The 12375-nt window shown below is 37.2% G+C and overlaps 1 protein-coding gene across 6 annotated transcripts in view; it reads right to left on the reverse strand.

Moving 5' to 3' along the window:
• Positions 1 to 12375, reverse strand: part of LOC101910539 (cadherin-19) — a 68882-nt gene that overhangs the window by 13098 nt on the left and 43409 nt on the right. For all 6 annotated transcript variants that reach the window (XM_027789346.2, XM_027789345.2, XM_055800625.1 and 3 more), the window contains 2 exons: positions 9387 to 9523; positions 2701 to 2822 (listed from right to left, as the gene is read on the reverse strand). In XM_027789346.2, the coding sequence (XP_027645147.1) occupies positions 2701 to 2822; positions 9387 to 9523 (259 nt within the window). The remainder of the gene's footprint in view (positions 1 to 2700; positions 2823 to 9386; positions 9524 to 12375) is intronic.

Here is a 12375-nt window from a genome sequence, read left to right on the forward strand (position 1 = left end):
TTGAATGACTTTCAGAGGTTAAGTATGTCTGTAACTCACAAAACCACTATACAGGGACATGAAGATCAACGCTCTTTCAATAAAGGTAGACAATTTTTTTTTAACGTTGCAGAAAATTCAAAACTTCAAACCAAGCCTTCTTCTCTAGAATGAAGGCACTATTAACTGCCTCTGAGTTTGGATAATTAAACCAACAATTAGTTTTATTCATGTACTATTCTATTCTACACATTCTTTATCATAACCTAGTATACACTAAGGCTATGTGAACTTATTTGCCACATGACTCAGCCTTGCTTTTATTGTAAACCAGGCAGACACCAAGAAAAAGTCACCCAAATAAGACAATTTTTTGACAGTATCTTGCCCTCTGCGGTGACTTTCCTTCCCTTTTCCCAAACACTATAAGCTGGAGGATGCAAATATATGTTGAGGCACTCATGAAACCAGAAAGAACTCAGCTGAGATCAGGGAAGGAAGTAAATTCTAGAAGTGGAGAACATCTCTGAGAATATCTTTCAGTGTATCATTTCCAGCTAAATGGATAGAGATAGCTGCTTTAGAAATTGAAATGCAATAGAGTATCTATACAACTTTGATCTCAACTTGTAACATGTAAGCAGATTCCTGAGCTGTTCAGAATTGATTGCAGATATATGACTAAGATAAAAAGGTGTGTAATGTCCTGATCAAGCCCTTCAACTGCTGTAAGAGATTATTCTGAAATGTGAAGTGTGTTATGCAGTGGATAGCCAGGCTATGGATAAAATCAATTTTGAACCTTTTGGCTTCTTGCTGATGAAAGTAAATAAGCATTTTCCTGTGAGTAAAAAGTAAAAAAAAAAAAAACAAACCAAAACAAACAAACAAACAAAAAAAACAAACCACAAAAAAACCCCAAAAACCACTAAAGGAGACACATCAGCTATCAATTCTGTTTTAAATCATAAACATTAAATAAAAGATCATAAGCTCTGACTGTGATAATTATGCACTTCAATTGCAATTTCCTGTTGTTCTTCCTAAGGTCGTTTGTTAATGAGAAGATTATTTAACATTACTGTCATGGTCTCCAAAAGATAAACTAAAGATGCCTGTGACTCTCAAAAACCTATAGCAATGAAAAAAGAAAAAAAAAAAGATGGAAAAAAAAAATTAGACAAACATTTTGCCTGTCTGTAAAATGGGAAGTATATCATGCGCATCCTTCCTTCAGATATTACAGTGTTAAACAGGAATAATTCTGGTTCTTATGCTTAAAGAGTTTATTATTATTGTTACTACTACTATTTTTTACAGTGCCATTTTCACCAGTGATTCTCAAAATAGTTAATACATATATACTTAATTGTTATTGAAATGGAGCCATTAATGGGTTAGCATACAGATGTTGTTTGTCAGTAGGTAATTATGGAATAATGAAAACTCTAAGAAATAAATCACTTAGTTTTTTATATTGTAGGCAACTCCAAAACATGGATTACAAATATCCATTCTATAATCCTCCATATTTAATTCATGGTGTCTTGAAGGCAAGGAACATGAAGTGGCATTTGTTTTAATGCCTGTACTTTGATCTGTCAATGAGTTACCAAAACCCCAAAAGAAATGGCTTGCTGCAAGTACCTCTGAACCAGAGGTAGCCTTTGCAGAGTGGAAAATTACCAAATGCAGAACAAACCAACCAACTGCTGATAGAAGGACACATAAATGGATGAAAGCTGTAAAGAAATTACTTCAGCAACAGGGAAAGCTTTATTTCACTGCAGACTAATCCAGGTCAAAGTAAACCAAGCTGGTGTAAAAAGAGAGGCTCTGCTCTGTGGTTCAGAAATCAAAACACAGCAAAATGTTTGAACAGAACTATCACAGATATCCCAAAGGTCCTTTTCATTTGTCCGAATAATGCTTTAAAGTCTTGAAAAAACATATAGATTTTTCTGTCTATAGCTTTTTGTGGTTGCTTTTTTTTTTTGCTCATTTTGTACTTCTTTTTTTCTTTTTTTTTCATTTGTTTTCTGTTTGTTTTTAAGCTTTGAATAGCCTATTTTTCTTTTTGCAGGAGGAAAACAGAGTCAGTAGTGTTACTTGGGGGATTGGGACAGCTGACTGATGTTACTCCATTCACCTGAGAAAGGAGTAGGAAATGGAAAAGAATCCTCCAGTGAAGGATACTTAATTCAACAATCCCTTAAGCTGCTAGCTAGAGAAGGTATTGCAAGGGGCGTGACTTAAGCATCTTCATACTTCTACTGAACTAGACAGGGTTTGAATTCAGTTTGCAATAAATGATTTCTCACCAAAGGAAACAATCTTGTTTGAATTATGTCTAAGTCTGGTTCTTCCAGGCTACATTATGCTGTTGCTGAAATCACCATGCCTAGGTCTTACATCTGTGACATTAGCATGAAACAAATCTGTGCCTTACGTTTTCTTTAGAAGTTTCTGTCTGTACTTGTGTTACCTGTTTTTACAGATGAATGAGATATACTGATTTTTTTTAAGGGAGGAAAAATACACATCAGTCTTCCAAAATTTAAATCTAAAACTATACATATAGCAACAGAACTAATTTTGGAAATAGACAAAATACAGCCTGTGCTCACAGTACTGAAATAATCAATAGTAAAGGGAATAGTAACATATCAGGCCAAATCTTCATTGTAATGAGAAAACGGGTGGCTAACCCCTTCACCTTACCTGGCCAGGAACCGCATTTTCACAAACAAATGTTTCATAATATTTAGGGAATTCTGGTGCATAATCATTAACATCGAGAACTTGGATATACACATTTGCTTCTGAAATTTTTTCAGGATTTCCTAATAGTTAAAAAAAGACAGAAATCAAAAGTTATAAATAATCTACTACATATTTTAAAGTACTGTAGACATTAGAAAAATGTAAGTATATTCTACAGAGAAGAACATAGTCACTGAGACCTACAGGCACATTTTATACTAATTCTTTTTAATGAGTTCAAATACATCCAATACATAAAAAAAAATGGCATTCTCTTTCTTTTCTGGGGTTCTGTTTACAAAAGGTGGTGGGGTTTTGGTTTTTTTTTCTTCACCAATCCATCATGTTACATTATAATAATATATCTTGCAATATGTAAGGTTATTTCATGTAAAATTTTGGATTTGTTCAGTCTTTCACTTACCAAGTCAGAAACTGATCTAAATGTAAAAAATAAAATCTGATCTGGAGAAATTAAATGAGGTTTTGTTCATGCAGACTGATTTACTATATTGCAGAACAACACTAGACATGTGGAAGGTTATATGGAGGGAGAGTGTCTGCACCTCTAACAGTATCTGGTCAAGGACCTTACTCAATTGCAACAAGAGTTAATAAGAAAAGCAGGAAGCCATAAACAAGAACATAAAGGACACAAACTTTGGGGAAAAATAAGGGAGGGGGTAATGAGAGCCAAACCTGGTAAAACACACTAATTGATGGGGGCAAGTGAAAGTGTAAGAATGCTTATCCCTGCGAGGTTATCAGACCAGGGACCTTGTCAGCTGGGAAACCAAGGGAGAAAAAGGGGAAAACAGTCACAAAATATACCAAGACACAGACTCTAAAAAAGCAAACAGAGACTATGGCAATAAACAAACCTCACGATAATTGATGGGCTATTCAGAAACCACAGGGCAACAGTTCCAGGTAGGTCAGCCTGGACTTTGCAACTGATAAGACTGTAAACCAGAGGGACCTCAGACCCGGAAAGGCACAGGAATCAACGGAGCTGTACAGACCCATGGAGAACATGCAGGGAGAAACAGAGAGGGACATACAGAAAGGGATGTAAAAGGGGCTGGTTACATGGAAAATGGAACCAGCCAGTATACTTGTCTGGCTAAGGCCTGCACCTGATTACCAGTCAGTCCTAATGTCTTATTTCTTCCTATTAAATCTTTTCTTAACTATCTCTCTGCATAATCTCACTCTGCCACTGTGTATGTGTGCCGCAGGGACTAAGTGCCAGATACTGCCGACACCTGCATAAGTGTGAGTGAAAATTGGTGCCAGCATTTGGAGTCAGATGGGGGTATGGATGCCCCTGGCCCGTGGTGCCAGCTACTGGAGTGACAGGGAGGTGCAAGGAAAGAATATCTGTATCTTCCCCAAACAGTGTGCATGGAGTGTGTGTGTGTTTTTGCTAGCAAACTTTAAGCTGGACTCAACATTTAGTAGGGGGTCCTTTGGTCCAGGCCAGGTGCTCAGAGGGGTCCATGCTGGTATGCTCAGGGGGGATTTGTGAATGTAGGGTGCACAAGAGACAAGTGCGTGAGTGCTGTGGGTTTGCAAGCAAGCATCAAGCATGCACTAGTTGGTGAGCTGGGGACCCACAAAGTTGATAAGAGGGCCTGGGGTCTGGGTAGGGGTGCTGGACAGATAGAGGGTCCACACAGGTACTGAAGGGGGTGTGTGTCCTTGTGAACCTGGAGAGTGGTGTGTGTGCCTGTGCCAGTCCTACACTTGGGTCACAACAACCCCATGCAAAGCTAAAAGCTTGGGGAAGAGTGGCTGGAAAGCTGCCTGGTAGAAAAGGACCTGGGAGCGCTGGTTGACATCCAGCTGAACATGAGCCAGCAGTGTGCCCAGGTGGCCAAGAAGACCAACAGCATCCTGGCTTGTATCCCAAACAGTGTGGCCAGCAGGACTAGGGAAGTGATTGTCCCCCTGTACTCGGCACTGGTGAGGCCGCACCTTGAATACTGTGTTCAGTTAGGGTCCCTCACTGCAAGAGGGACTCTGAGGTGCTGGAGCGTGTCCAGAGAAGGGCAATGAAGCTGGTGAAGGGTCTGGAGTGCAGGTCTTGTGAGGAGTGGCTGAGGGAACTGGGGTTGTTTAGCTTGGAGAAAAAGAAGGCTCATGGGGAGACCTTATTGCTCTCTGCAACTACCTGTTGTAGGCAGGTGGGGGTAGGTCTGTTTTCCCAAATAACAAGTAATAGGAAAAGAGAAAACAGCCTCAAGTTGCACCAGGGGACATTTAGATTAGATATTAGGAAAAATTTCTTCACTGAAAGAGTGGTGAAGCATTGGAACAGGCTGCCCAGGGAGCTGCTTGAGTCACCATCCCTGAAGGTATTTAAAAAATATGTTGATGTGGCACTTAAGGACATGGTTTAGTGGTGTATTTGGCAATGCTAGTTTTATGGTTGGACTTGATGATCTTAAAGGTCTTTTCCATTGTAGATGATTCTATCATTGTATACAGAATACCTCTTGGAAGTCCTTTGCCTGTCAGTGCATTGAATTCACATTTACAGAGCACAGCTCTGAGAAATGTCTGCCTTCCCCACAATCTAATTTGTTAGTTTAGTAGGCAAGATGTTTCACTGCAATAGTAGCACTCATATTAGCTTGGACATGTTGTTGGCTAAGGACCATAAGGAAGACATTTTTCCAGTTAATAAAATAATCTTAAGACATTCCAGGAAAACTAAATATCTATCAACTTAACTATCTATCAGTATCTCAATCTGCTCTGTCAAAACCAGTTTGTCAATCACAAGAATATTTATTATATTTAAAATATGCCTCATGATGAATGCTAGTGTCACTGCTTCTGACCTGTTCAGAAGTTTTTAAGGCATTTTCTTAAATTAGTCAAATGGACCTTTAAGAAGAAAATAAAATGAACTCCTTTCTGCCTCGCTTCAAACTATATGGGTTTGGTTGGTTATTGCATTGCTTTTCTAATGTATAATTCACTAGATGCTTGGAGCAAACATTTTTTTTCTTGGATCTTATGAAATCTGTGCTGATGGCTTTGAGTCTTTTGCCAAAGGAAATGGCAGCAAAAAGCAACTGCTACAGAGATAAAGGGCTAGATACTCAGCAGTTTCACGTTGCTGTTCCTTCTGTGAAATCATTAGAGATGTGCTAATTTACCAAAGCTTATGATCTTTCAGAGTCATCTCAAAAATACTCTTTTGTGAGACAACATTGCTCTTATTGAATCCCAACATCCATAATAATACAATAGGCAATGAAATAGTGCTTGCTTATTTTTTAAATACACATAAAATGTAGCACACATCCCTTTTAGAAATAGTACCAAGATTGTAGGACAGACTTAACCTCTTTTACTTAAGACAGAACTGGATGTATAGGGCAGATATCTGGCTGGCTTGGTATTGAAAGGAAAACTATCACATTTATTAGGAGGCTGGAAGTACCCTTGGTGGCTTCAGTCACGTACAAAGTGGCATACAAAGGAAGGACCCAGATACCTTGGCTTACTCCTGACTTGCTTGTTCATAAGAGTCATGGATACTATATTTTCTTTAAAGCCTACCTTTTTGCTTGCACAAACTTTTAGATAGTACCTTTCAGCCTAGAGCTGTCATTCACATCTATTTTCTTTCACTAAATACCCCTCCTTCTTTGTTACTGGGAAGTTTCTAAATTTTGTGATATTACAGGTAGGGTTTTTAGGGAAGGAGAAACACATACAAAACCAATCCTGGAATCAGTGTGTGGTAAATATCTAATGAAGATTTTGGGTGAAGCAGAGTGACTCCTTCGGTTGCAATTGGGGAAGATGGTAGGTAACACTTACTTAGTCTTTTATCCCTTACGCGGGAAAAGAGTTGTCAGAATTTTAATACAGCTATTGTATTCATATCCTACACTAAGCTAAATATCTTTCAATGAGCAGAAAATTTCTTTGTTATAATCTCCATGAGAGAGATCAGAACTTGAAAAACAAGGTCTGAGAGAACAGAATATCAAGTGCAATAGGTTGGATCAGTGTGAAAATGAAGTTGATGCTTTAATTACTATGGAGAAAATTAGTAACTTGCTCATTATGGAGCTGGGTGAAAAGAAAAAAAGTGACCATCTCTAGAGACAAATTAGAACTCAGTACTTGCATGGGATTAAAGAAAGCTTAGCATTGTCATCAGCCAGTAAAAGGAAATGTTTAATAATAATAATAACAACAGTAATAACAATACTAACACTAGTAATTATTAATTATAAATTAGGCTAAAGCAAATTTATTTACTTGCTAAAGGAAATTGACGATTTTTTTTTCTTTTTTTAAAAGGACTAATCTAAAAATAAGTCTGTCAACAAAAGTATGTATGACCAAAGTAGGGTGACAATTAGGCATTGAATTAATTATATGATCGATAACTGAAACCTTCAAAGAGCTGTAAGTCCTGTAGTAGGTCTGGAATCCACTATGAAAGGACATCTGCAAGACCCAGTGGGAAAACTACTGTTGTCTCTTGAGGGTAAGTAAGTTTGCTTATGACTGATAGTGCACTTTTCCAATGAGTGTACAGAGAAATGAGGATCAAAGTAAGCTCAAGTTAGTTGCTGTCACGGGGAATTTTTGTTAATCATCTATAGTTCAGTAGAGAGAAAGCTGAAACAGATACTCTTCTTCTAAATTAATTAATTGTCAGTCAATTATCATCCGACTCAGTAAATCAGTGTTAAGTAAAACTGATGACTTAAGGATTTCTTGCTCTCATGTACGGTTAGAATGATGTTTACGCTTCAGCCTTGTACAAAGCAGAAGCTAACTATAACCTAGTAAAAACTGATTAAAGGACCTTTGATTTCTCTTGAGCTAGAAACATCTTAGGCATTAAGTGGAATAAGACTCAACAGATTGCAGGTTCTGACTGCTTACGTTGAAGTTCCAATGAATTAGATCTAATTCTGCATACCTTTAAAATATGCTATCTCAAAGTTGTGAGGATAGGATGATCCACACCACAAGTCTGCAATAACAGAGGCAATCTCCTCTAACTAATTCCTGATCCCTGTCATTGCAATGGAGGCAAAAGTCTTGTGTCCTGTACAAATGCCAGGACATCAATAGGCCCCAGGGGAGGTTGCTGTTTTAATGCAGTTTCAGTATCTGTCTCAGCTGCAACAAATATCTTGTGTGGATGAACTGTAATGGCATTTTGATTTGGCTTCAGTGGAGCCACAATGTCATCCACCAAATGTCTCATTCACACAGTGTATGTTATGATTATATTTGAAGGAATAAAATGCTACTAGTCCATGATATAAATCATTTCAGGTATGCTCAGATAAAGTGACCTAACTTCAATGCTTTTGAATACAGTGTTATAGACAGTGACCTTATCATCATTAAAGAAATAAAGAATAAGCCTATGAAGATCATAAGGGCTCGGTTTCCCTACAATAACTTTCATTACTGTGAAAGGCTCACTTTCTTTTGCTGCAGGAGACACTTATTCACTTATACCATTTGGTTCTTTCCTATTTTATTGTTTAACTAAACAGAAAAGTCCAGACCAAAGTCATCCTGCTGTGTTTCTATAGTGCCATTCATGACATGACATGACATGACAAAAGTATGCCAGAGATCAACACCTGCCAGCTGCCCAACAACATGAAAAGTAAAATACATTCATGTTTTAAAAGGCACAGAGAAGCTGAAAAGGAAGATAATGCTATGAATTCCCAAAGACAAATTAAAGACTTCAACGAAAATGGCTACTGACTATCCTGCATTACACTTCTAGCAGTAATATTCTACATATATACAGGGAATGCTCCCTCGCTCCCTTTTGGGAACAGTGAAATTTATGAATATGTGTTTAAAGTAGTCTTAGCAATAAATAACATGTAACTGAGATTCAGGATCCAAAAACATGCTGAAAATATTTGGCAAAACCTGTCTGATTTATTGTTTGGACTCTAGTTCCATATGTTTTTCCTCCTTCCTGAGGATGGATGTAATTAGTTTTTAAACAGTATCCCAATAATCTTGTTAAACTACGTTATAAATCTGTAGCTGTTATTTTTCTAAAGTGTTGTCCCAGACTTAGGGTAACCAGATCACCAAAAGCACAAACAGAGGCAATTTGCATTTGACTTTCAAACAAAACTGACAGGTGAAATCTATACAAAGGATGCTTCACAGATTTAATTGTCACTGAAAAGAAGTCTAGCTGATTTAGGTCTAAATTCACAATTAGAGCCAAAGTTTCTGACTGGTGTTAAATTAAACACTGGCTAATTTCACACTAGTCAAAAATCTGGTGTGAAATTAACCAGGGTCTAATTTAACATAAGATCTTGCACTGCAGGAGAAATTCATATGCTTCAGTGTAACTTGAAAGCATTACAGTCTCGATCTTATTACAGTTCCCTTTCTTTTTTATAAGGTCATCTTTTATGAAAAAGCACAGGACCTTGGAGTTCAAATACATTCCACTTCTGTTTAAGTAATCATTTTAATAATGTTCCTTAACATAGCAAGCAACTGTAATATAATGAAAAAGAAGCATGTATTCTCCACTTAAAAGAAGGTGTATTCAGAGGATAATTACAGTTCACAGTATATAAAACACAGCATTCCTTAAATTTCTTACTCACTTGTTTCTGTGGCTGTAACAGTTATGTTGTGCCAAGAAGCTCTCTCTCGGTCCAGAGGTTTAGTTGTAATGATTGTTCCATTCTGCTCATTGATGCTGAACAATCTCTTTAAATGCTTGATGTGGACAATAGAGTACCTGAACCAAAAAAAAAAAAAAAAAGTAAAGAGGTTCCCTAATACTGAAATGTTCCATCAAAGCAAGGACATAGAAAGCTATTGTCAGTTGAGAAAACAGAGCTGTGCATATATACATACAAATGTGTGCTCAGAAAACTCAGAAATCATGAAAAATGTACGCTTATAAACATTTAAAATTCACTGCTGCCAAGATCAAAGTTCTTCTTTTTATAAAACTAAATATATCTCAGATCTATATTAATGCGAACTGAATCTGAAATGCATTATTCATTCTTACTTTTAAGTCAGGCTCACAGCAGGTGAATGACTTCGTTGAAAAGAAAAAGCATAAGTGCCACTTGTGAGATGAATAATAGTAACAGCTAAGTGGAGGTATAATGGCAAATCTATTTTATCATTGCTGACATGCTTTGATGCCAAAGGAGCAGACATTATAAAGAAAGGCAGACAACTATCTGTAATGAGGTGACACCTAGGCAGGGTACAAAATCCTAATGCAGGACATGATTGCAAACGAGTCCAGTGTTCCTAACTCTTCACTGAAAAGGCTCCGGATGCTATGTCCATACATACATACATACCATTTAAATAGTTAAATCTAACCAATGGTCACAGGCCAGAGAGAGACTGAATAAGACACCAAAGATACTGGTTCAGAAGGAAAGGGTATTTACTAATGTTTTTCATGACATACAAAAAAAGACTGCATGTCACAGTTCCTAGCAGTGTCTGTTTCATGGAAGTAAAACCTGTTTGAAAAGTTGAAAGTTCTTACCACTCCCATTTGGAATTCCCACATGCAACTATTCCCTCTTTTATTGTACCTTTAATTGTGCTTGACAAAGTCTTTCTATCTCCTGTTGACACTTAGGACTCCTGATCAGAATATATGCCAAAGGTTGGATGACTCTCTAACTTGTTATTTATAGTTACCTTTTGTCTGTTTTGAAGATCAGCAAGAGGATAAATCAGGAAGCCAGCAAAACAGTCCGTGAAAGTTCTTCTCATGAGCCAAAGATCTGACGTTTATAAACTTCTATTTTAGGGATTTACAATTCAATTATTTTATTTTATTTTTTTAATGTGAGTATTCCTCATCATCTGTATCCAATGCTTGTTTAGGGTTTTCTGACATTGATATTTTTTGTTTGGGGTGTATTTGTTATTCTGATTTTTTATAGATAATTTTCAAAAAAAACATGTTGGATATTTTTAGTTGTTTGTTATTATTGATGTAGTGAAAATTTGTTCATGTCTTTTTTACTTTGTTTGTTTGATGATTGGCATCCACAAGGCAGCACAGCTGGTTTTCTGTATTATAAGCAACTGCTGTCATTTACGGTAGCAATGGTCTCAAAATGAGATTCATATTCATGGTACTTACCCAACAAATTTATCTTTACATTAGAAGTGACATAGTCTATTTTTAAAAAACTCAGTGATGCAATATATGCACCACTGTTTTGGGACTACACAGACATTCAGCAAGTTCCATCAAACTATTTCAAACTAAGAAGTCAGATATATATGCACTATGTTTAAATGTTTTGCAGGAGAAATTGCAGTCCTCTAAATAAACAAGACTACCCCCACCCCTCCTTTTTGTGTGTGTGTGTGTGTGTGTGTGTGTGTGTGTGTGTACATATATATTTTGGTTTTATTTTTGTTTAATTTAACCTTTAAATAGCTTAGTAAATAAAAGAAAATTAATGTAAAATCATAACAAATGATTTGCATTGACCAAACTTCTGAAGACCGAACTATAGGTAGGTAGGTAGATAGATAGACACACACATATATTTCTGCTATTAGGAATATACACACCATAAAGTATTTTGTGAATCATCCATTTTTCCATGTATCCTAGCCTGTCTAAATCGTACAGTGCACAGTGACGTCAAGTAACTTGAGAAGCCATTTTAATTATAAACCCTATGTTAAAGATTAATTACCTGTTTTTTCCCTTAAGAGACAGAAAAATTATTCTGCAAAATTGAAAGACTGAGAGACTCTTTTTATATAGTATCTCCGTGAGGCAGTTGTGGTGGATGTAGGTTTTGGTCATGCTGAAATGAGCAAATGCCAGTGGAGTTGTTCTGTGTCTCCCTCCTAGCAATGAATCCATCTCTCCATATCTCCAGAAGTTATTTGGAACAGACTGGAACACCTCCAGACACTTACAGCTTTGGCTGTGGTACCCTACCTCTGCTGCTATGCACAGCCTCTTCCAAGCCACCGATTAAAACATTACCCCATATCAGAATTATTGCAAAGGTGCACAAAAACGCTCATTTATTGAGACTTTGGGATAGGGGTCAGGATTTACTCTACTTATTGGTTTTGGCTGGGATAGAGTTAATTTTCTGCATAGTAGGTTGGATGAGGGTATGTTTTGGATTTGTGATGAAAACAATGTTGATAACACAAGGATGTTTTACTTATTGCTGAACAGTGCTTACACAGAGCCAAGGGCTTTTCTGCTTCTCACCCCACCAGCGAGCAGGTGGCGGGGCACAAGACATTGGGAGGGGACACAGCCGGGACAGGTGACACTAACTGACCAAAGGGACATTCCATATTGTATGACATCATGCTCAGCAGTAAAGCTGGGAGAGGGTGCTGTTCACTGGGGACAGACTGGGTATCTGCTGGCTGACAGTGAGCAATCGTTCTGGGGGGGTTACATAATTTGTTTTTCTTGGGCTTTTGTTGTGGTTTCTGTTTGTTTTGGGTGTTGGGGTTTTGTTTTTTTTTGTCTTTGTTGTTTTCTTTGTTCTTTTTTTAATTATTAAACTGTATTCATCTCAGCACATGAGTTTTCACACTTTTATCTGTGATTCTCTCCTGCAT

The sequence above is a fragment of the Falco peregrinus genome, chromosome 3, assembly GCF_023634155.1.
Source record: "Falco peregrinus isolate bFalPer1 chromosome 3, bFalPer1.pri, whole genome shotgun sequence".
Lineage (NCBI taxonomy): Eukaryota > Metazoa > Chordata > Aves > Falconiformes > Falconidae > Falco > Falco peregrinus.